General features: G+C 42.4%; 1 protein-coding gene across 1 annotated transcript in view; it reads right to left on the bottom strand.

Annotated features, from left to right (window-relative positions):
- Window positions 1-832: 832 nt before the first annotated feature.
- Window positions 833-26456, bottom strand: part of HGH1 (HGH1 cochaperone) — a 149618-nt gene continuing 123994 nt past the window's right edge. The window contains exon 6 of the mRNA XM_083145062.1: window positions 833-999. Within this exon, the coding sequence (XP_083001188.1) occupies window positions 967-999 (33 nt within the window). The 3' untranslated portion in view covers window positions 833-966. The remainder of the gene's footprint in view (window positions 1000-26456) is intronic.

Here is a 26456-nt window from a genome sequence, read left to right as displayed (position 1 = left end):
AAATCGGAGTTTATGATGCTTAAAGGCCCCCCTCCGCTCTTCCCACCAGAATCAAACCTAGGTGCCATTAAAATACAAAATTCTCAGATTAAATATTTGGGTGTGCAAATTCCCTCACACACAGATAGATTATACTAGGTACATACTTATGGAATGACAATCTCCCTTCATAAACTACACCTCCCAAAAGATTTGGGGGGAATAAACCTACCTGATTTAAAACAATATTCTAGAGCCCTATTGTGCCGCTTTGCTCTGGGCTGGTTGTCGGAACTCAGTAACTATTCTGACTATACATTAGATAGCGCTATGTGCACCCCTTACTCCCCAGGAGCCCTACTCCATACTCCAAAGTCACAGCTTCCCCCTCCACTCTGGAAAAACAAACTATTCATTGATATACACTCGGCATGGTGTTCTGTTTCTGGAGCCCTTGGATGTGATCCTCGCGTCTCCCCCTGGGAAACCCCATGTTCCTACCTAGTATTAATTGCGCCATATTCCGTAGACTGTGCCAAAAAGGCCTATGAAGCATGTCCCAGGTCTTCAACCCGGGGGGCAGGCTGCATTCGGTCCCCTTAACTCCGGGTTTTCACTCCATCAGCTACACCACTATGCCAGAGCCCTAACAAATCTATTCCCCCTAACTACACCACGATCAAAGATGTCAATGGTAATGTCAAAATTTGAGAGAGGTCAATTTAAAACTAAATTACTCTATAGAGAATTGTCTTTATTACCCAAGGAAAAATACTGGACTGCCACGACTCTCAGTTGGTCAAAAGACATTCCTTTATTTCCAAATAATGATTCCATCTTTAAACATTATGAAACAACTATTAAAATTCTAGGCTCTTCAGTGTTGCAGGAAGTACATGTCCAGTTGGTACACAGGGCATACATCTCCCAACACCGTAGATCACTTTTACTCCCAGAGGAGAATGGTTCGTGCCCAAAATGTAGGTTTCATACAGCGACATTCTTCCACAACTTCTGGTCCTGTAGATGTATAAAAAAAAAATTGGTATAAAATAGTCTATTTTATTAAACGTACTTTCCATATTTCCGCCACCCTAGACCCCCTTCCCCTACTATTTGCAAATTTCGAAACTTGGGCTATACCCCCCTCTCACTCCCACCTCATCATGATCCTTACAATGGTGGTAACAGTAGCCAAAAAGGTCATCCTCAACACCTGGATAAAACCTAACATCCCCTCTGTGATGGATGTGGAAACCCTCCTGATGAAATACATGTATTACGATCGCTACAATACTATTAAAAATGCTCATATACCTGTATCTAAATTCTATAGAGTATAAGCCCCCTTTATTGACAGCAGACCAAACACACTCAAAGAAGCTATTTACAAAGCCTTTGAAAAGGCGAAAGATCCAGAAGTATCTGTCAGATAAAATGTGCTAGTAATTTGGGTAAACATTACAATATAATCAAAATTGGTTGTTTTTGAATGTATGACTTGCTGCTATTGATGTGAGAACCTTAATAAGCATATTTACAAAAAAAATTCCTGATAATGCCTGGATATGATTGATAACCCAAACTTATATATATTTACTTTATAACTTTTAAATATAACGGCAATGCTGAAATGATTGCACACCAACACAACCTTGTTATAAAATGTATGACAATGCTTTACTTGAAAAATAGCTTCATTACAAGTATTTGCAAATGCAGACTAACACAAGAAACATGAAATTGATTAGCTAATACTTAAACAATAATTCTAAATCAAATCAAAATGAAAACCTTTTAAGGACAGTGATCAGCCATTAAACCTCCTTCATAGTTACCTCCAGCCCCCCCCCCGTGCTTGCCTGTTCTTCCTCAACTGCCTTCCTCTTCCTTCTCTAACTCTGATATTTAAACCTTAATCACATTAATTAATTACTCATAAGCATTGAGTCTTATTGGCAAGCTCTGTCATGTCTTAATCATGATGTCATAATTAACCCAACACCCAACTTCCTTGTTACTAGGCAAAGATTCAGTGGCCTTGGGGTCTACGCATGTGTGGCCCTGTTCCCATATTATTGATAAGTTTTGTGGAGACTAGCTGTCTGTCCTTGCTCCATTATACTGTCAACATCACATTCTTAAGCTTCTAAAACCAAAAACAATTCTCTATAAGAAATCACTTTTACAGCACTGTTCTGTATCTTCAGCCATTTTATAATATTTTTATGCAAGTCATGGTTGCCAAAATGGTTGCTGCTTCTAACAAACACCTGCTGCTTAGCGCAAAGGGTAGGCCTCATACGCCGTGGCTAGTACCTTGTGCAACAAGCTAACACCATCTGCAGCAATAAATAACAGTATTTGAGAAAACAGAGTATAACAAAAGCATAGAATTATTGATGCGTTATTTCTGTTTTAACAGTTCCATCCTCTGAACTTGGTCATATATCCGATGAAAGTTCATATATCTCGCAAAACGCATCATCAGTCTCTCTTAATACACCGGAAAACATTCTTGAGGCATTTCCCTAATATACAGAGGAATCAATAATATTATCTTGGCAAAAAAACATTAAACTTCTCAAAGCATATATAACATTGACTTATGCGAACCAGTAATTGTGGTTTAACCAAATAAACCAACTGTAGGGAATGACATCACTCACACCTGTTTAGTAAACTAATTTTTTTACCCCAAATCATTTTATCCAGTTTTCATTTTAACGTCACCATCAGTTTAGTATTTGTGATGTTTGTACCAATCAAATGTTATAATGTGGGGATAATGTAAATAAATGTTTCTTTTAACCCCTTCCCGACATTTGAGGTACATTTACGTCATGGTCGGGATGTACTTCCCGACGCATGGCATAAATGTACGTCATGACTTTAAAGTGTCACCGCGTCTATAGACGCGGTGACAGAGGGGAGATGGCTGCTGTCCCTGACAGCAGACATCTTCCCTCATTGCCCAGGGGGGGCAGCGATGCCCCCCCCATCGGCGATCGCTGCGATTGGCTGTTCAAATGTGAACAGCCAATTGCAGCGTTTTCTGTGTTCTGTGTATAATTTTGTCTCTGCTGCCCCCTAGTGTCCAAAAAAAAAAAGGAGGTTGAAATAATGATGGCAACATAAAGTAGACATATGGTCTTTGTTAGTTATTAACTATTTTGAGTGGTATGATTATTTGTCTCACAAGCAGAAAATTTAACATTTTGCAAATCGCAAAATTTTCCATTTCTTTACGACATTTTGGTATTTTTCACAAATAAACACAGACTGTATCGACCAAAATTTACCACTAACTTAAAGTACAATGTGTCACGAGAAAACACTCTCAAAATCACTGGGATAAGTAAAAGCAATAAAAAGTTATCCCCACATAAAGTGATACATGTCAGATTTGAAAAAAAGGGCTCTGTCAGGAAGGCAAAAACAGGCTGCGGCGGTAAGGGGTTAATATACCATATGTTACTTTCAAATGTTCATGTTCACTGTATTAATTAGTAAAAGTAAAATTTATTACAATAGATCTGGTTTGTAAACCATTTAGAAACCTTAAGTTTGCAAATATACTATGATCCTTGTGGTAATGTCCACGGCTTATAACATAGGCCCTTATTCTGGTTGGTGCGGATATGTCCGCGTGCGGTCGGTCCGCCAATGTTTTGTGTCTGCGCATGTGCGAAAGGGACATACGTCCAAATTCCGCATGAAATGTGTACACTACGAACAGGGGGTGGAGAGGGGTGTGAAGGGCTATTTGGGCTCATTACCATATGTTTACACCCCGCGTTTCATGGGCGTTCCCATGCAAACGCTGGGCGTACGTATGGTAATGCGGCCGTGACGCACGTGTAGAGGGCGGACATATGACATCGCCGGATGTCAGCTGCCCGCCCAGATCCCTGCTTTTGCACGGAGAAATGCCCGTGTGGTCTGAGCTCGCGGGAGCTGCCTGACCACTCGGTCCTGCATTCGATGGTATGCGATAATCGAATGATGGGGGAGGTTCCCAGAGATGGAGGAGGAGAAATCCATTCGTGCTCCGTGCGGTCAGCGGCTTACCGCATTCGGACGGAGTGAGCGATCCGTACGGAAGGCGGGGTTTAGGACGCACGGTCCTGGCCGCATATTCGGCTCCGGCCGCACAGACCAGAATAAGGCCCTTAGTATGTTTGAGAAAACATCATAAGAAACAATTAAATTTTGTTAATACATGTGATACTTTCCTGATTATACTTTGGACACTTTGTTAGTTTTAAACTGGGGAGAGTCAGTAACCTCATAAGATTCACTTGTGTGAATCCTACATAGAAAGTTAAGTGTTGTTTGATTTGACTGCAAATATACTGTAAGTAGCATTAACCCAACATTACCGGAGTGATACCGTAGATGATAATATACCCGACAATCAGTTTCCCTTTTCTTTCTATCATCTCATGATGAGCGTTTAAAGAAGAAGTGTCAGTTTGCATATAGATATTATGTTTGCACCATTGTTACCATCCTTACTTAGAATGCCTCTTCTTTACTGATACCTCACTAGATATATTGTATCAATGGTTCTGGTGTGGGCGTTCTCAGTTACTTTTATGTTATTACTCATATATTTATTTTAAACCTTCTAATTAGTTTAACATATTGGCTATCAGTATTTTTTTTACCATCCTCTGATGCATACCGAAACCTAGGAGCATCAGTAGTATTTATTTATTTACAGTGTCTTATATAGCGCAGCAGATTCCGTTACAGTGTCTTATATAGCGCAGCAGATTCCGTTACAGTGTCTTATATAGCGCAGCAGATTCTGTTACAGTGTCTTATATAGCGCAGCAGATTCCGTTACAGCACCTTATATAGCGCAGCAGATTCCGTTACAGTGTCTTATATAGCGCAGCAGATTCCGTTACAGTGTCTTATATAGCGCAGCAGACACCGTTACAGGGTCTTATATAGCGCAGCAGATTCCGTTACAGTGTCTTATATAGCGCAGCAGATTCCGTTAGTGTCTTATATAGCGTAGCAGATTCCAATATTGTCTTATATAGCGCAGCAAATTCCGTTACAGTGTCTTATATAGCGCAGCAGATTCTGTTACAGTGTCTTATATAGCGCAGCAGATCTTATGTCTTATATAGCGCAGCAGATTCCGTTACAGTGTCTTATATAGTGCAGCAGATTCTGTTACAGTGTCTTATATAACGCAGCAGATCCATTAGTGTCTTATATAGCGCAGCAGATTCTGTTAGTGTCTTATATAGCGCAGCAGATTCCGTTACAGTGTCTTATATAGCGTAGCAGATTCCAATAGTGTCTTATATAGCGCATCAGATTCCGTTACAGTGTCTTATATAGCGCAGCAGATTCTGTTACAGTGTCTTATATAGCGCAGCAGATTCCGTTACAGCGTCTTATATAGCGCAGCAGATTCCGTTACAGCGTCTTGTATAGCGCAGCAGATTCCGTTAGTGTCTTATATAGAGCAGCAGATTTCGTTACAGTGTCTTATATAGAGCAGCAGATTCCGTTACAGTGTCTTATATAGCGCAGCAGATTCCGTTACAGTGTCTTATATAGCGCAGCAGATTCCGTTAGTGTCTTATATAGCGTAGCAGATTCCGATATTATCTTATATAGCGCAGCAAATTCCGTTACAGTGTCTTATATAGCGCAGCAGATTCTGTTACAGTGTCTTATATAGCGCAGCAGATCTTATGTCTTATATAGCGCAGCAGATTCCGTTACAGTGTCTTATATAGTGCAGCAGATTCTGTTACAGTGTCTTATATAACGCAGCAGATCCGTTAGTGTCTTATATAGCGCAGCAGATTCTGTTAGTGTCTTATATAGCGCAGCAGATTCCGTTAGTGTCTTATATAGCGCATCAGATTCCGTTACAGTGTCTTATATAGCGCAGCAGATTCTGTTACAGTGTCTTATATAGCGCAGCAGATTCCGTTACAGCGTCGTATATAGCGCAGCAGATTCCGTTACAGCGTCTTATATAGCGCAGCAGATTCCGTTACAGCGTCTTGTATAGCGCAGCAGATTCCGTTAGTGTCTTATATAGAGCAGCAGATTTCGTTAGAGTGTCTTATATAGCGCAGCAGATTCCGTTACAGTGTCTTATATAGCGCAGCAGATTCCGTTACAGCGTCGTATATAGCGCAGCAGATTCCGTTACAGCGTCTTATATAGTGCAGCAGATTCCGTTACAGCGTCTTGTATAGCGCAGCAGATTCCGTTAGTGTCTTATATAGAGCAGCAGATTTCGTTAGAGTGTCTTATATAGAGCAGCAGATTCCGTTACAGTGTCTTATATAGCGCAGCAGATTCCGTTACAGTGTATTATATAGCGCAGCAGATTCCGTTACAGCGTCTTATATAGAGCAGCAGATTCCGTTACAGCGTCTTCTATAGCGCAGCAGATTCCGTTACAGTGTCTTATATAGCGCAGCAGATTCCGTTAGTGTATTATATAGCGCAGCAGATTCCGTTAGTGTCTTATATAGCGCAGCAGATTCCGTTAGTGTCTTATATAGCGCAGCAGATTCCGTTAGTGTATTATATAGCGCAGCAGATTCCGTTAGTGTATTATATAGCGCAGCAGATTCCGTTAGTGTCTTATATAGCGCAGCAGATTCCGTTACAGCGTCTTATATAGCGCAGCAGATTCCGTTACAGTGTCTTATATAGCGCAGCAGATTCCGTTAGTGTCTTATATAGCGCAGCAGATTCCGTTAGTGTATTATACAGCGCAGCAGATTCCGTTAGTGTCTTATATAGCGCAGCAGATTCCGTTACTGTATTATATAGCGCAGCAGATTCCGTTAGTGTCTTATATAGCGCAGCAGATTCCATTACAGCGTCTTATATAGCGCAGCAGATTCCGTTACAGCGTCTTATATAGCGCAGCAGATTCCGTTAGTGTATTATATAGCGCAGCAGATTCCGTTAGTGTCTTATATAGCGCAGCAGATTCCGTTAAAGCGTCTTATATAGCGCAGCAGATTCCGTTACAGCGTCTTATATAGCGCAGCAGATTCCGTTAGTGTCTTATATAGCGCAGCAGATTCCGTTACAGCGTCTTATTTAGCGCAGCAGATTCCGTTACAGTGTCTTATATAGCGCAGCAGATTCCGTTAGTGTATTATATAGCGCAGCAGATTCCGTTAGTGTCTTATATAGCGCAGCAGATTCCGTTAGTGTCTTATATAGCGCAGCAGATTCCATTACAGCGTCTTATATAGCGCAGCAGATTCCATTACAGCGTCTTATATAGCGCAGCAGATTCCGTTACAGCGTCTTATATAGCGCAGCAGATTCCGTTAGTGTATTATATAGCGCAGCAGATTCCGTTAGTGTCTTATATAGCGCAGCAGATTCCGTTAAAGCGTCTTATATAGCGCAGCAGATTCCGTTACAGTGTCTTATATAGCGCAGCAGATTCCGTTAAAGCGTCTTAAATAGCGCAGCAGATTCCGTTAGTGTATTATATAGCGCAGCAGATTCCGTTAGTGTCTTATATAGCGCAGCAGATTCCGTTAAAGCGTCTTATATAGCGCAGCAGATTCCGTTAAAGCGTCTTATATAGCGCAGCAGATTCTGTTAGTGTCTTATATAGCGCAGCAGATTCCGTTACAGCATCTTATATAGCGCAGCAGATTCCGTTACAGTGTCTTATATTGCGCAGCAGATTCCGTTACAGCGTCTTATATAGTGCAGCAGTTTCCGTTACAGTGTCTTATATAGCGCAGCAGATTCCGTTAGTGTATTATATAGTGCAGCAGATTCCGTTAGTGTCTTATATAGCGCAGCAGATTCCGTTACAATGTCTTATATAGCGCAGCAGATTCCGTTGCGCTTTACAATTGTAGACAGTGATAAAACAAACTAGGTAACAACAGACAGACTTGGAGGTAGGAGGGCCCTGCTGCAAGCTTACAATCTATAGGGATATAGTAGTATGATGTATATGTGTGTCTGTTATGATTATTACTATACTTGTGGGATTAAACTTAAAAGCAGAAGTAAAATACACCACCATGACTCTAGTAATACCTCTTTGATAACTATACACACTGTCCTTGCCAGCAACCAATCCCTGGTAACCCTCATTCACTATAAAAAGATGGAAACTTAAAAAAACAAGAATGACTTCTTCAGTCAGTGAGTGTATGGGAAACTTGGTCACTCATGGGAATCCTTCTTTTACACCTTGTCCACAACCCGCAGGGACACCACTAAGGGTATCCCCCAATTCAGTGGACCTCTTCTTGCCCACAACCCGCAGGGACACCACTAAGGATGCCCCCGATTCCGTGGATCTTGTCTTGGTCTGTGTGGGGGCCCTGGACAGGCCCGTCATCCAATAAGTTTATTAAGTTAAAACCAAAGTCACAATATTTATCTGCATCAGTATCTTTTTCCTTCAACTGATATCACCACCGGGTCGGAAACCTTCTTGCAGTGAGACGCATTAATTCAACCGGTTTGTTTCACAGGGACGGGTCTTGCCTTTGATCTACGAGACATTTAATTGTAAGAATTTTCTCACCCTTCATAAGCTTGTTTGCTTTTCTGGTAAAGTCTTTAGATGCTGTGAGAATTAGAGTGACAAGTCTGCTGCTGGATGTTGAATACGGTTTGATGGTCTCCCCCAAAAAATGTATATATCAATTCAAATAATGATCTTATAAGGGGACAGATTCAGTGGCTGCTGAGGAGTCAAAAAAACCTCAAGTCAACTCATGGTATTCTCCACACCCACCCTAAATAACGTGTTCTCAATGTGCATTTGTTAACATGTTCAATTTTGACTAAAACCGTTTAGCAAAATCAAGATGGAAAATGAGGATCTCTAAATCCAATACTACCGCATATCCCGTATATGGCCATCCCGAGTCTCCTTGTTGGTGACAACTGCAATCTTTGTAGATGGCAGTGGCGTGTCAGAGATATCAGGTCTGATTGGAGAAATTTTGCTTTAAATATTCCTCACAATCATCTCAGAGGCGGAACTACCATTGGTGCAGCAGGTGCATTGCACCGGGGCCCCTGAAGACTAAGGGGCCCACTTCTGCCACCCACTGCTGTGTGGCATATTGTGAACTTGGGTTGGAGTGGAAGAGGAGGGCCCAAAAATGTAGATTTGCACCTGGGCCTCATGAACTCATAAGTTCCGGCACTGAATCATCTTCTAAATCCTTCTACTCTCCCTCCATCCTCTGGGACTCCTAGGTCCCACCAGGCAGCAGAGTAGCAGGATTTAGCGTACCACCCCTGACAATGGTCAGGTCATGTGGCGCCGGGAGCAAAAGTTCCCAACGAGCGATCCATGCACTGGAAACGTGTCTTGTCCTTGAGGAGTTCATTAGAAGATATGTAGTATTAGAGACACAATGGGCGGGATTCTCTAAAATCCGCAGCCCAGTATCGCCGGCATTCGCATTTCTAATGACAGCATATTCTCTAAAATATGCGGTCATTAACGCAAAGGACAGCTCTTGCGGTAAGAGCTGTCCCTTGCGATGCGGCGCCGTTGCTGGACTTCCAGGTCTATGACCCGGGAGTCCGTCTGCGCATGCGTAGACCGACGCTCCGGCCGCGGGGCATGCTGGGAGGGATCCGTGACGGATCCCTCACACAGCGCTGCGGTAAGAAGCCCATAGGATTCTGCAGGGAACCGCCAGCTTTTTCTGGCGATTCCCTCCGCAGCGCTGCCACTGCGAAGGGGGGTTAGAGAATACAGAAACGCGGTAAAAACCCCGATAACGGGGTTTTTACCGCATTTCTGTGATAGAGAATCTCGCCCCTAGGGTGCAGTGTTCTGTAATTTCTATACAAGGGCTGCAGCAGCCGCCACAGTCCTTAAACATGTTGGTAAAGCAGATGCCACTCGGTCAAGTGCGCAACTGTTGCACCCAATGGGTCTATGTGAACCCCCATGTGTATATGTGTTCCAATTCCCAAGGCCACGGCTTGTTGTTCATTATAGTAAAGACAGATATCTGATATATCCAGTGCTGTGGTTTCGGTCAGTGCGTGTATCAGAGCCTCAAATGAAGCAATGATGTTATCAGCATACCTCCCAAATGTCCCGCTTACCGCGGGGGAACGTCCCGATATTCGGGGACGTTCCCGCGTCCCGTTATTGTCCCGCGGTGGGGGGGGGGACAGTTGGGAGTCCCCCCAGCCTGCCAAGAATAGACGCTGTGCGCATGCGCACAGCATCTATTCAGCGCCGACGAGCGGCAGAAAACGGGGGCGCGGCCGGAGGACGCGTCATCCCACGAGGCCACGCCCCCTTTTCGCAAGTGAGCTTCGCCGCGCGAGAGTCCCGACCTCCCAGCTGCAGAAGTTGGGAGGTATGTATCAGTATATTGTACTTTGTCAGCTCTGTGTCAGTTAGATTTAGTAGTAGTAATAGAAAAGGTGTCAGTAAGAGAATCCTGTAAGGAATTTAAACACATCATTAGATCATAAACATATTGAATCAGCATCGTGGTAGGAATCATGCAACTCATTGTGGGACATAGTGGGGCTGTCAATAAAACTTTGGCTTAATTGAGTCCACGTATATTGGACTGTGCTGTAAATAAATGTAGTAAGTCCTGACTATCTGCTATATGATAGTAAGAGATATGCAGATCATAAATCAATGACTAGATGACTGTAATACTTCCATAACTATAAAGTGAATTTATTTGCACCAAAAAATAAATAAGAATAATCACACTGGGTAGATAACCTGCAATAACAGAGTGTTGCAAATACTATGGGTATTAAATAATATGCTTTGTTGTAAAAAAAAATTAAAAACTATTTCTTGTGTTCCATAGATGTTCAGAAACTTGTGACAGGGTGAGTAATTGAAAACTCATCAAAATACTAATTGCTAATTCCTATGAGAATCACTTGTATCCTCTAACCCCGTGAGGGTCCTCATATCGGTTAGTGCCTTCTGACAGCAGTCTCTCATGGATTCCTGTTAATAATACACAATCTCTTCCTAACCACTCTGAGAAATATCAGATTATTACCTGGTAATATGTTTTCCTCTACTCCACCATGGCAGCCATTACTATGGGTTCCTCCCTTCTGGGTAGTCCTTCGGAAAAGAAAAAAAGACACCAGCCCCTATAAGAAGGCTCCACCTCCCTGCTCCGGTGTCTTGCATTCTCCAGCTTTAATACATAAACAGAAATAATTATTCCACATAACACAATACACAACAATTCGTAAGGGATGGGAATATATGCTGCCATGGTGGAGTAGAGGAAAACATATTACCAGGTAATAATCTGATATTTCCTCTACCTTCCCCCATGGCAGCCATTACTATGGGTCATACCCCAGCAGTTATTATTTTCGGGAGGGCATACTCACAACCAGCACCGAATTGTTGCCTCCTCGAAATCATAATAATCATAAATCATAGTTTCAGAACAACTTCTTCAAACTTTCATAGAGCTGCGCTAAGAACTTTCCTCCCGAACTTAGCGTCTGCTGAAGACATTACATCCAGTCTGTAATGTTTTGTAAATGTATGTATCGACGACCATCCTGCCGCCTTACATAATTCTTCCACTGAAGCGGATCCTTTCTCCGCCCAGGAAGCGGCCATTGCTCTTGTAGAGTGTGCCTTCAAGCTCACAGGTGGCTCTCTCTGCCTCACTTGATACGCTTTGAGGATACAGTCCTTAATCCACAGCGCCAATGTCGCCTTTGAGGCCATTTGACCCTTTCTAGCACCAGTTGTTAGAACAAACAGATTCTTGACTGTTCGAACTTCTTTTGTTCTCTGAACATAAACTTTTAGCGCTCTCACAATATCCAAGTTATGCAAACGCTTCTCCTTTTCGTTTGTAGGATTCATACAAAAAGAGGGCAAAACAATCTCTTGATTTATGTGAAACTCTGTCACAACTTTTGGTAGGAATTGTGGATTAGTTCTTAGAACTACCCTATTCTCAAAAAAATTTAGAAAAGGCTCTTCTGCCCACAACGCTTGCAATTCTGAAATTCTTCTTGCAGACGTAATTGCCACCAAAAATAAAACTTTCCAGGAAAGAAATAATAATGAAATTTCGTGTAAGGGCTCAAACGGAGGTTCCATAAGCACCCCAAGCACCAAATTCAAGTCCCAAGGTGCCATGGGAGATCTAAATTTAGGTTTCAGTCTTCTTACTGCCTGAATAAACCTTCGGACATACCTGTCCCCTGCCAAGTCCCAGTCCAACATTGCCGACAGGGCTGAGACTTGTACCTTCAAAGTACTTAAGGACAGTCCCATCTGCAGTCCTACTTGCAGAAAACTTAGTACTGATGTAACTTCCCTCGGCGACTGCATCTTCTCCTTACACCTTGATACGTATTTTTTCCACACTTTGTAATACGCTGCAGAAGTGGATCCCTTCCTAGCCTTGAGCAAGGTTTGGACCACTTCCCCTTCAAAACCCTTTTCAGTCAATGACCTGGTTTCAACCGCCAGGCCGTCAACTTCCAGGTCAAAGGTTGCGGCTGACATATTTGCCCCTGAACTAGAAGATCGGGTCTTGACGGAAGCGTCCACGGTTCTTCCACCGCCATCTGGCGTACTGAAGCAAACCACGCCCTCCGTGGCCAATAAGGTAGTACCGCTATTACCTCTGCTTTCTCCCTCTGAATTTTCCTCAACAATCTCGGAATTACCGGAATCGGTGGGAAAACATAGGCACGCCTCATCCACCAGGTGGCCGTCAGCGCGTCCCATTGCTCTGCTTGCGGATCCTTGAATCGAGAAAAGTACACTGGTACCTTGTTGTTCTCTGCTGAGGCCATGAGGTCCACTTGAGGTAGACCCCATCTCCTCACTAACATGGTGAAAACTTCGTCGTTGAGCGACCATTCTCCTGGTAGACAGGTCTTCCTGCTTAATTTGTCTGCCCTGTAGTTCTCTTTCCCTGCCAGAAAGACCGATGTTATGTTTAGAACAGAAGTCTCTGCCCAGGCCAACAACCTGTCTGCCACTTCCATCAGACTGCGACTTCTTGTTCCGCCTTGGCGATTTATATAGGCCACTACAGCCCGATTGTCTGATCTGATGATGAGCTCTTTGCCCTGAATCTGACTCTGGAACTGACGACACGCTCTGACCACTGCCTCCATTTCTCTCACATTGGAGTGTGCTTTTCCCCAGGATGGGGACCATCTTCCTTGTGCAATCCCTGGACCACAAGTTGCTCCCCAGCCTATTTGACTGGCATCCGTAGTCACGACTACTTGCTCCATGGGGGCGAACGACCTTCCCTGTCTTAGCCGATCGTCGTCTGACCACCAGGCCAAATCTAATTTTGCCGCCTTTGTCAACACTATTCTTTGCATCAGATTTTTGCTGTCCTTGTTCCATTGTATGAGAAAGCAGGCCTGTATTTTCCTCATATGAAATCTGGACCATTGCACTGTCTCTAATGCGGCCGCCATGAGACCCAGCACCTTCATACAGTCCTGTGACCTCACCGTTGATCTTATCCTCATCATATTGGCTTGTTGTATCAACTTCAACCTCCTGTCGGCGGTTAATGCCACCTTCATTTGGGCGGAGTCTATTATCACTCCCAAGTATTGTATTTTCTGAGTTGGCTCTAAATGACTTTTCTTTCGATTTATAAGCCACCCATGTTGCTCCAAACATTGAATCACTCTTTCTGTGTGACGTAGCACAACGTCCCTGGAGCTTGCCACTATAAGTATGTCGTCTAGGTAAGGCCATAGCTTTATGCCTTCTTGCCTCAGTCTTGCCACTAGTACTATTAGTACCTTTGAGAATGTGCGTGGGGAAGTTGCCAACCCGAATGGGAGGGCCGTGAATTGATAGCTCACACCTAGAATCTTGAAACGTAGAAATTTTCGATGTCCCTCGAATATTGGCACATGAAGGTACGCATCTTTGAGATCTATTGAAGTCATAAAATCTCCTGGACCTATCTCTGGAAGTATGGACTTGATTGATTCCATCTTGAATGGCCTGATGCGCACCTTTTTGTTGAGACGTCTGAGATCCAGAATGGTACGAAAACCTCCGGATGCTTCTTTTATAATAAAAAAACGAGAGTACCACCCTAGAGGCTCTTGTCCTCTTGGTACTACAGTGACCACGCCTTGGGCCATCATCTCTTCCAAACTCAAAAACAAAGCTTCCCTTTCCTCCTTGTCCCTGGGAATAGGGGATTCTACTACCAGATTTCCTGGCCACGTTTTGAACTCTATCTTGTATCCTGACTGGATGATTTCCAAGACCCACCTGTCTGTGGTGGACCTTTGCCAGACCTGATGAAACTTTACCAGTCTGGCACCTACCCTTTGAGGGTCGGCGTCATTGCTGTTCCTTCTTGGAAGGGAATCTATTTTCTCTGCCCCTTTGGGCCCGAAAATTTGCCCTGGATATCCAGGATCCCCTTCTATAGGCCCTGCCAGGCCTATAACTCCTGGCTTCCCTATAATCCTGTGGCTGGTATCTGTTGAACCTACTAGGCACATTCTTCTTTTTTGTCCTGGGGCAACCAAACCGACTTGCCCCCAGATATCTTTGTCACCAGATCATCCAGCTGCTTTCCGAACAGGTAATCACCCTGGAACGGAAGAGACATTAACTTGTTCTTTGACTGGACGTCTGCAGCCCATGGCTTTAGCCATAAGGCTCTCCTGATGGCTGCTGTAGTGGCCCCTGCCCTTGCAGCCAGGCGCACTGAGTCCAAAGAGGCCTCACACAAGAACTGTACTGCCAGTTGTATGTCCTGAATCATTTTGATTAACTCAGACCTCTTTATGCCATCCAATATATCAGCCTCTGAGAACTCTGGAGGTCACCGCCATTGCTGCAGCAGGCTTTAATGCCGCCCCTGCTACCAAGTGTTGCCTTTTAAGGCCCAATTCGATCCTCCTTTCCATGGGATCCTTAAAAATGTTTGCGTCCTCTAGTGGAAGCGTAGTCTTCCTGGATATCCTAGAGACCGCTGCATCCACCCTAGGGGCCTCATCCCAGGATGAAACTTGCTCCCTCTCAAATGGATACATTTTTGCAATCCTACTTGGTATAGCAATCCTTTTATCTGGGTGTTTCCACTCATCAGCAATCACCCCTTTTAAAGTCTGTGATAATGGAAAAACTTTACTCTTTTTCCTTTTATCTTTAAACAGCAATTCTTGCAAATTAAGATCTTCTGCTGGATCCTCTATGTTCAAAGACTTGTGAATCAGTCCCAATAAGTTATTAATCATGTCTGTACTGAAGTCAGACTCAGACTTATCCTGTAATTGATCCTCATCATCAATGTCAGGATCTTGATCCAGCACATGCACACTGTCAGCTGCTTCCACTGATTCATCTGAATCACTTAATACAGCATGTTTCCTTTTAGATCTCATTTTGGAAAAATCCTCCTTAGTCATAAAGGTATCTGACAGTGATTTTTTCAGCATATCTACCAGACTGTTCATCTGAACCATAGGTATTTGCAGCGGGGTCTTACAAGCCTCACACAGGCTGCCCACATGCCTCTCAGGCAAAGATTTGTCACAAGAACTGCATTTAGCTTTGTGTGATCTCTTCTGCTTAGCTTCCTTTTCTCTGCTGGTCTCAGACCTACCAACAAAGAATATCACCTAAGTAACAAACACAGTGGTGCCACAACAAAAAATAAAAATAAAAAACTAATGACCACCACCATTAAAAAATTATTCCTCTCTTAGGGCTTACCCTGACTTCCTAACAGCCTGCCGGTTTTCCTCCTCCATAATCTCAAGGTGGTGCGCTGAATAGAAGCATATACAACTTTAGCTTATGCAAAAAAACCACTGCTCATTCAGTAAGAGAGTACTGCATCCACAATCACCTCTTCAATCCAGCAGGGAAAGAGTTACCGCCTCAGTACTACTCCAACACACCTGCTTCCAAGCAGACAATCCTTTCCAATAATGAAAGGGGTGTAGAGATCCACACGTGGGCGCTCCCTGTGTTTCGGGAAGTGAGAAGAGGGAGAGATGGAGAAGATAAAGGGGGAGTGTGTTACTTCCCTTTGTTTTTCTTCTCCTGTATGGCTGCTTTCTCCTGTAGATGTTCTTAGGTTTAGGATATTCCCGATTTCCAATGTGTCTCGGTGATCATGTGGAAAAAGATGAAATAAAGATTGTAGAAATCCACAATGAGAGGTATCTCTGGGGTCAAAAAAGTGTTATTACAATGTCACTTCGAGCTACGGTGGCGTACCGAACTCACTTGTGACGACAAGGATACAGGTGCATCAAGGTATCTTTTGGTTCAAAAAGGGGGTGGCGTACCCGTACTCACGTGGTGGGACGGAAATCAAAGCGCATCAAGGTTTCTTTAAATATCCATTTTATTGGAAAAGATTAAAACATCAAGGGGATACAATAAAAGGGGGTGTGAAGAGGAAGGTGAGGTGCCTTACCAAGTGATGGTTGGGTAAAGTCAAGCCGGATAACCTACACCCAAGTTCTCACAGGTTAGCTAAACTCACCTTCACAGCTTCTCTGCCTCCTGGGGGTACACTAGATCTGGGCCGACATGTTTCGAGATACTACTATCTCTTCTTCAGGATCCAGACTAGTGTAATCCTCGTGGTTCCATATATGTGCTATAGCACTTCCGGTTCCGGGTTACGTGACACCGGAAGTGAACAAAACGGTATTTGTCTATTTGAACAGAATGGTGCTCTAATGTGTATACAATAAGGGTACATAGTCCCCCTTGCTGATGTAGCATCTTCTATCTCCAAACGAGATGTATTGCGGGTGTGGGGTGGATATAAGAGGATGTCAATATGCGGTAATTCCGGAAGTTTGTAAGCCGTGACCGGAAGTCGCTCCGACGGAGCTTATCCTGTGAACACACGGAAGTTCAGTAGTTCCTGGTGGCTTCGTTTGGGGGCGGAAGTGCCGCGAGCGCAAGTCTGTAAGCCGCGACCGGAAGTTGCTCCGGCGGAGCTTATCCTGTGAACACATGGAAATTCAGTAGCTCCAGGTGGCTTCGTTCGAGGGCGGAAGTGCCGCGAGCGGGTGTTCCGCTACCGGAAGTTCGTCTGCCTCGGTTTATCCTAAGTACACCCGGAAGTGTGTTTCTAGTTAATCCTCCTCAGCTTCATTGGGTGGAGGAAATGATGGGGACGGGAGTTGTGACGCATGTCTGTTTGGATATGCTGATTCGCTGTCCTGTGGTGCAGGATATAATGGGTTTATTGCTAGAGGATGATCTGAAATACAAACGGAATAATGAGGGAGAGAGAGAGGATAGGTGGGGAAAAGAATGTAGAAAAATGAGTAAAAATTGGGCGGTGTACTACAGAATGAGTGAAAAGCAAATATTCTATAAAAGAATGAACGGAAGAAAAAAACAAAAAATGAAGAGATGAAATAGATATGAATGATGAAAAAAATATATATATAATTTCCAGGGAAAGGAAATATATAGTTAGATGAGAAAAAAATATATGAAATAAATTTTTTTGAAATAAAAATTTAAAAATCAAAAATAAATAAAGAAAACAATAAATGAAATAAAAATAAAAATAAAAATAAATAAATATAATAAAAATAAAAAAGAAATAAAATAAATGAGAGAAAGATATGAGTGAGTGTATGTGAGAAGAAAAATGGAAATAGGAAAAATAAAAAGATGTATGTACATACATATGGATAATGAATGTAAAGCTTTGAAAGTGAATACTATTGCGGATACAAATGATAGGAATATGAGGATAGAAAAACGAGGAAGAAGGAAAGGGAAAGGAAAAGATGTCTACAAAGTGATGGGAGATGGAAGGACAAGAGGTGTGGGTTTGGATAAGAAGGCTAACCAGAATATCATTTTAGAAGCAAGAGAAGGAAGGGAAAAACGCGGAAGGAGATTTTGTGGGAAGTGAGTGGGGAGTGAAAGAAGTGGAGGTGATCAGAGGAACCATTTTAATTCAAAATCTTGGTTTAGGCCTGATGGTATGAGGGTTTTGAATTTGTATATGAGCTTCATTTCTGCTCTGGCTAGATTGACTTCTTGATTCCTGTTCTTCCAACTGTTGTTGATTTTTTGAATCCCGACAAATCTCTTTATGTGATTGATGGAGCAGTTGTGTTTGGATTTGAAATGGTTGGAGAGGCTATGGGTGGATAGCCCTTTTTTAATGTTCCTCAGGTGTTCTGCAATCCTTACTTTTAGAGGTCTAGTTGTTCTGCCGATGTAGAATAGTCCACATGTGCACTCAATTGTGTATATGACATTGGATGTTTCGCAAGTGATGAATTCCTCTATCTTCTTTTTATTGTTATTGATGGTGATGTCAGTGTATTTGGATGTTTCTGTTTTTATACTCCTGCATCCTATACACATTGCACAGCGGTGGAATCCCTTGGTTTGTATTCTGGTTCTTTTTTCTTCTGGTAAGCAGCTTTTTACTAGATGGTCCTTCAGGTTTTTGGACTTCCTGTATACAAATTTGGGTTTGGGAGGGAGGATATTTTTGAGGATGGGATCTTGTTGTAGGATGTGCCAGTTCTTCTTGAAAATACTCTCTACTGTTTTGTGGTTACGGTCGAATCTAGAGAAGAAGGCGAACTTGAATTGGTCATTATTCTCTTTGTTCTTTTGTTTATTTTGTAAGATGATATTCCTGTCCTTTAGGTTGACCTCTTCTATTACTTCCTCAAGGGTGGTATCTTTGTATCCTTTTGCCTTGAACTCTTCCTTCATGGTTTTAGCTTGTGTACGGAATATTTCGCTGTTGCTACAATTACGTTTAAGACGTAAAAATTGGCTTTTGGGGACGCTTTTAAGCCAGGGTGCATGATGTTGACTATTGACGGGTATGTAGGTATTTGCTTCTGTTGGTATATGGTATGTTTTGGTTTGCAGGGTGTTATTGTCGATGTAGATGGTGAGGTCCAAGAAATTAATGGTGTTTTTGCTGAGTTGGAATGAAAATATGATGTTCTTGTTATTTTGATTGAGGGATTCCGTGAAGTCCTTTAGTTCTTGTTCCTCTCCTTCCCATATTATCAACACGTCATCGATGTATCTTTGCCATTTTTGTAATTTGGTGCCCCAGATACTGTTATTGTAGATGGTGGTTTCCTCCCAGTACGCCATGAAAAGGTTGGCGTAACTGGGAGCAAATTTTGTCCCCATTGCGGTTCCTCTAATTTGTAAATAATAATTGCCTTCAAAGTAGAAAAAGTTATTGTAAAGAATGAATGAGATGGAGTCTGAAATGAAGGCTTTCGTGGATGGTAAGTGATCGTTTTTTTCCAGGTAATGTTTTACTGCTTGGAGACCATCTTCGTGTGCTATGCATGTATATAAGGCGGTAACGTCTCCAGTTCCTAGTATCTTTTGATTGTTCCAGGTTTCATTTTGTAGTTGTCTAAGTAAGTCCCCAGTGTCTTTGAGATAGGCCTGATTCTGTTTTACTAATGGTTGCAAAAAGGAGTCGATCAAAGCTGAAAGATTGGAGGTTAACGAGTTGGTACCCGCTATGATGGGTCTTCCTGGCGGGTTTTTCTTGTCCTTGTGGACCTTAGGAAGAATGTATATAGTTGGAGTTGTGTCTTCCTCGATGTTGATGAAATCGTGTTCTCTTTTGTTGATCCCTCCACTTAGCAGATGTTTGTCGATGAGTTTCTTGAATTCTCCTTTTATTCTTGTGGTGGGGTCCTGGTTGAGTTTTTTGTAGGTGCTTCGATCGTTAAGGTGTTTGTATATTTCCGTTGTATACTGTTCTTTATTCATTATGGCGATTCCACCGCCCTTATCGCATGGTTTGATTATTAAACCTTTTTCTTTTCCAGGGTTTCCACCGCTGTGCAATGTGTATAGGATGCAGGAGTATAAAAACAGAAACATCCAAATACACTGACATCACCATCAATAACAATAAAAAGAAGATAGAGGAATTCATCACTTGCGAAACATCCAATGTCATATACACAATTGAGTGCACATGTGGACTATTCTACATCGGCAGAACAACTAGACCTCTAAAAGTAAGGATTGCAGAACACCTGAGGAACATTAAAAAAGGGCTATCCACCCATAGCCTCTCCAACCATTTCAAATCCAAACACAACTGCTCCATCAATCACATAAAGAGATTTGTCGGGATTCAAAAAATCAACAACAGTTGGAAGAACAGGAATCAAGAAGTCAATCTAGCCAGAGCAGAAATGAAGCTCATATACAAATTCAAAACCCTCATACCATCAGGCCTAAACCAAGATTTTGAATTAAAATGGTTCCTCTGATCACCTCCACTTCTTTCACTCCCCACTCACTTCCCACAAAATCTCCTTCCGCGTTTTTCCCTTCCTTCTCTTGCTTCTAAAATGATATTCTGGTTAGCCTTCTTATCCAAACCCACACCTCTTGTCCTTCCATCTCCCATCACTTTGTAGACATCTTTTCCTTTCCCTTTCCTTCTTCCTCGTTTTTCTATCCTCATATTCCTATCATTTGTATCCGCAATAGTATTCACTTTCAAAGCTTTACATTCATTATCCATATGTATGTACATACATCTTTTTATTTTTCCTATTTCCATTTTTCTTCTCACATACACTCACTCATATCTTTCTCTCATTTATTTTATTTCTATTTTATTTTATTTTATTATTATTTTTATTTTTATTATATTTATTTATTTTTATTTCATTTATTGTTTTCTTTATTTATTTATTTATTTATTTTTGATTTTTAAATTTTTATTTCAAAAAAATTTATTTCATATATTTTTTTTCTCATCTAACTATATATTTCCTTTCCCTGGAAATTATATATATATTTTTTTCATCATTCATATCTATTTCATCTCTTCATTTTTTGTTTTTTTCTTCCGTTCATTCTTTTATAGAATATTTGCTTTTCACTCATTCTGTAGTACACCGCCCAATTTTTACTCATTTTTCTACATTCTTTTCCCCACCTATCCTCTCTCTCTCCCTCATTATTCCGTTTGTATTTCAGATCATCCTCTAGCAATAAACCCATTATATCCTGCACCACAGGACAGCGAATCAGCATATCCAAACAGACATGCGTCACAACTCCCGTCCCCATCATTTCCTCCACCCAATGAAGCTGAGGAGGATTAACTAGAAACACACTTCCGGGTGTACTTAGGATAAACCGAGGCAGACGAACTTCCGGTAGCGGAACACCCGCTCGCGGCACTTCCGCCCTCGAACGAAGCCACCTGGAGCTACTGAATTTCCATGTGTTCACAGGATAAGCTCCGCCGGAGCAACTTCCGGTCGCGGCTTACAGACTTGCGCTCGCGGCACTTCCGCCCCCAAACGAAGCCACCAGGAACTACTGAACTTCCGTGTGTTCACAGGATAAGCTCCGTCGGAGCGACTTCCGGTCACGGCTTACAAACTTCCGGAATTACCGCATATTGACATCCTCTTATATCCACCCCACACCCGCAATACATCTCGTTTGGAGATAGAAGATGCTACATCAGCAAGGGGGACTATGTACCCTTATTGTATACACATTAGAGCACCATTCTGTTCAAATAGACAAATACCGTTTTGTTCACTTCCGGTGTCACGTAACCCGGAACCGGAAGTGCTATAGCACATATATGGAACCACGAGGATTACACTAGTCTGGATCCTGAAGAAGAGATACAGATGGGGCCGGGCTCATCTTTGCAGGGGATGGCGATGGCGTCGCCATCGCCATTCCCTGCTCCCGCGCCATCTGTGTGTCGGAAGGGGACGCGCGCGCACGAGGTGCGCGCGCGTCCCCTTCCGACGGTGCTGCCCTCGGTCGCCCGGTGCCCACACCGGGCGCCCGCACCCCCCCACAGCCTCCTCGGGTCCCCCCAGCCCCCCTCGAGCGGGAGGCGGACAGTATTGCGTCCGCCTCGCCGGCCGGCCGGATACTGAGACGCGCGTGCGTGGGGGACGCACGCGCGTCTCAGTCAGATGGCGCGCCATGCTGCTGGCGATTCGCCAGCAAGCATAAGGCCTGCGCTATCTGTAGTAGTATCTCGAAACATGTCGGCCCAGATCTAGTGTACCCCCAGGAGGCAGAGAAGCTGTGAAGGTGAGTTTAGCTAACCTGTGAGAACTTGGGTGTAGGTTATCCGGCTTGACTTTACCCAACCATCACTTGGTAAGGCACCTCACCTTCCTCTTCACACCCCCTTTTATTGTATCCCCTTGATGTTTTAATCTTTTCCAATAAAATGGATATTTAAAGAAACCTTGATGCGCTTTGATTTCCGTCCCACCACGTGAGTACGGGTACGCCACCCCCTTTTTGAACCAAAAGATACCTTGATGCACCTGTATCCTTGTCGTCACAAGTGAGTTCGGTACGCCACCGTAGCTCGAAGTGACATTGTAATAACACTTTTTTGACCCCAGAGATACCTCTCATTGTGGATTTCTACAATCTTTATTTCATCTTTTTCCACATGATCACCGAGACACATTGGAAATCGGGAATATCCTAAACCTAAGAACATCTACAGGAGAAAGCAGCCATACAGGAGAAGAAAAACAAAGGGAAGTAACACACTCCCCCTTTATCTTCTCCATCTCTCCCTCTTCTCACTTCCCGAAACACAGGGAGCGCCCACGTGTGGATCTCTACACCCCTTTCATTATTGTATTTATCTTGAGGTAAAATTGGGACACACCTCGAGAGATCCATCAGGCAGATCCCTTCAGATAGCGCCACGTTACCCTGCTCACTCCATTTATCACTCTAGTTTCGTCTCCCAGCTAGCAGGGTTCGGGCGATATCATGTTCGGACATAGGGAAAAAAGAAAAGAAGATACAGAAGAAGTATTCAGGATCACACATAATGAAGAAGACACGGAAATGACGAATGAAAAATTGAAACTAGCCATGTTCAAATTGGGAGACTGGCTAGTCAAAGAAAACAAGCTGTGGTGGGAGGTCGCCACACTCGAGAAATATATGGCTGAACACATCATCCCTAAAGGCCTACGCATGAAGAAAAGTCCAACATTTCAAGATCAATCGGAAGATTTCGCCAAAGAATGGAATATCATTCTGAACACATGCTCCTTTTCCCTCATGGAATTAGTCTTAAAAGAACATAGGAAGAAACTTAAAGAAACTTCAGAAAGAGTGGATCTCCTACAGACACTCATCGAACCATTTTCCAATATGGAGACCTTTCCCACCCTAGAAAAAAACATCATAGATAGGATAGACAAAAATACCAAACAACTTACAGCAAAAAAACAGAAAAAACTCCAAAGGGATTACGTCTATTACAAATTTGGCCCGCCCCAGAAACCACATACAAAATCTACCACAGGAGAGAAAGAGAAACACAAAAAGAAAACAAACAAAACCCATACCCCTGAATATAGAAACCGTGAAGAGAGATACCAACAACCCAGACACACTAGCAAAACAAGAAATAACGGGGATTGTATACAAGGAAGAGCTTCATGGAGAGAAGCCCCACAGAGAACATCATACAAATCTTCTCTTCACATCCATAGAAGACACACCCCAGATAAACCGGATAGAAAATATCAAAATTATCAAGATTGGAGGAGACATCAAAATCATATCTCACAAATAAACCAATATGAACGATCATCACAAGCTGCCAATAGAAGTAGAAGACTACAGTATAGAGAATATCCAGCTCCCAACAGAAAACCTCACTTCAGTGATTACCCTCGTAACGACACCATACAAGAGAGACAATCTTCAAAGAAAAATTTAAGGAACAAAGTCAATCCATACATACATCAAGAAAGGAACATCGAATCCCGACACACTGGGAGAGAAAATAGGAAGAACTCATCCAGTTCCAGAAGAAGGAATTCAAGAAAGGAGAGATCTCCATTGGAAAATACAACATCCATAATGAGACAAAGATCAACAAACGAAGCAATTCCTGGCCCCAGCTATACCAATATAGAAACCTTCCTCCAAGAACCCACCAACCCCACCAGACATCCTTTTTTAGAACAAAGGACAAGACTGGAGATAAAGACAAAAAGGACGGAGGAGGAAAGAAGAAAAAGAAGAAAGCTCATCTTCAAGTAAAACTCCGTACCACACGGGGAAAAAGAGGGGGCAAACTCTCTAAGAAAAATTATAAGAACAGAAAGAGAATTCAAAGGAGAAAAGACTTCACCCAGATACCAGGAACCATAGACGAAACCACCACCGCATCGTCAATGATATTTAACTTGAGTGATAGACCTCTCTCAAAAACAGAAGAAGGTGTACTATGCAAAGGACTCAAGTATGCCCCGACCTCAACGTCAGATCCGTTTGAGAAATTTATTGACGTACATAAGTTCATCCGACAGATCACCCTGAAAAAATATTTTGTTAAGAAGGACTTAGAAACAACAGATCAAACTGTCTTAACTTTGGAATCCCCAGATACCCCGATCAGCCAACAAAACGTAGAAGAAGCTCCACATACCATCATGAAGAAAAAATCTAAGTTCTACCCCACCTTCATCAAAGGTAATTTCATTGAAACATTCAGTAAAATAGTCATCAAAGAAATAGAAGATATAAACAATAAACAAAAGAAAATCAAACACAATTTAACAAGAAAAGAAAGAGAGGCGGTAAAAACCCTGGAAAAAGAAAAAGGTTTAATAATCAAACCATGCGATAAGGGCGGTGGAATCGCCATAATGAATAAAGAACAGTATACAACGGAAATATACAAACACCTTAACGATCGAAGCACCTACAAAAAACTCAACCAGGACCCCACCACAAGAATAAAAGGAGAATTCAAGAAACTCATCGACAAACATCTGCTAAGTGGAGGGATCAACAAAAGAGAACACGATTTCATCAACATCGAGGAAGACACAACTCCAACTATATACATTCTTCCTAAGGTCCACAAGGACAAGAAAAACCCGCCAGGAAGACCCATCATAGCGGGTACCAACTCGTTAACCTCCAATCTTTCAGCTTTGATCGACTCCTTTTTGCAACCATTAGTAAAACAGAATCAGGCCTATCTCAAAGACACTGGGGACTTACTTAGACAACTACAAAATGAAACCTGGAACAATCAAAAGATACTAGGAACTGGAGACGTTACCGCCTTATATACATGCATAGCACACGAAGATGGTCTCCAAGCAGTAAAACATTACCTGGAAAAAAACGATCACTTACCATCCACGAAAGCCTTCATTTCAGACTCCATCTCATTCATTCTTTACAATAACTTTTTCTACTTTGAAGGCAATTATTATTTACAAATTAGAGGAACCGCAATGGGGACAAAATTTGCTCCCAGTTACGCCAACCTTTTCATGGCGTACTGGGAGGAAACCACCATCTACAATAACAGTATCTGGGGCACCAAATTACAAAAATGGCAAAGATACATCGATGACGTGTTGATAATATGGGAAGGAGAGGAACAAGAACTAAAGGACTTCACGGAATCCCTCAATCAAAATAACAAGAACATCATATTTTCATTCCAACTCAGCAAAAACACCATTAATTTCTTGGACCTCACCATCTACATCGACAATAACACCCTGCAAACCAAAACATACCATAAACCAACAGATGCAAATACCTACATACCCGTCAATAGTCAACATCATGCACCCTGGCTTAAAAGCGTCCCCAAAAGCCAATTTTTACGTCTTAAACGTAATTGTAGCAACAGCGAAATATTCCGTACACAAGCTAAAACCATGAAGGAAGAGTTCAAGGCAAAAGGATACAAAGATACCACCCTTGAGGAAGTAATAGAAGAGGTCAACCTAAAGGACAGGAATATCATCTTACAAAATAAACAAAAGAACAAAGAGAATAATGACCAATTCAAGTTCGCCTTCTTCTCTAGATTCGACCGTAACCACAAAACAGTAGAGAGTATTTTCAAGAAGAACTGGCACATCCTACAACAAGATCCCATCCTCAAAAATATCCTCCCTCCCAAACCCAAATTTGTATACAGGAAGTCCAAAAACCTGAAGGACCATCTAGTAAAAAGCTGCTTACCAGAAGAAAAAAGAACCAGAATACAAACCAAGGGATTCCACCGCTGTGCAATGTGTATAGGATGCAGGAGTATAAAAACAGAAACATCCAAATACACTGACATCACCATCAATAACAATAAAAAGAAGATAGAGGAATTCATCACTTGCGAAACATCCAATGTCATATACACAATTGAGTGCACATGTGGACTATTCTACATCGGCAGAACAACTAGACCTCTAAAAGTAAGGATTGCAGAACACCTGAGGAACATTAAAAAAGGGCTATCCACCCATAGCCTCTCCAACCATTTCAAATCCAAACACAACTGCTCCATCAATCACATAAAGAGATTTGTCGGGATTCAAAAAATCAACAACAGTTGGAAGAACAGGAATCAAGAAGTCAATCTAGCCAGAGCAGAAATGAAGCTCATATACAAATT

The sequence above is a fragment of the Crinia signifera genome, chromosome 5 (assembly GCF_055691185.1).
Source record: "Crinia signifera chromosome 5, ASM5569118v1, whole genome shotgun sequence".
In the NCBI taxonomy this organism is placed as follows: Eukaryota; Metazoa; Chordata; class Amphibia; order Anura; family Myobatrachidae; genus Crinia; species Crinia signifera.
Note: the sequence above shows the minus strand (reverse complement) of the source record. Positions and strands in the feature narration are given on the sequence as shown.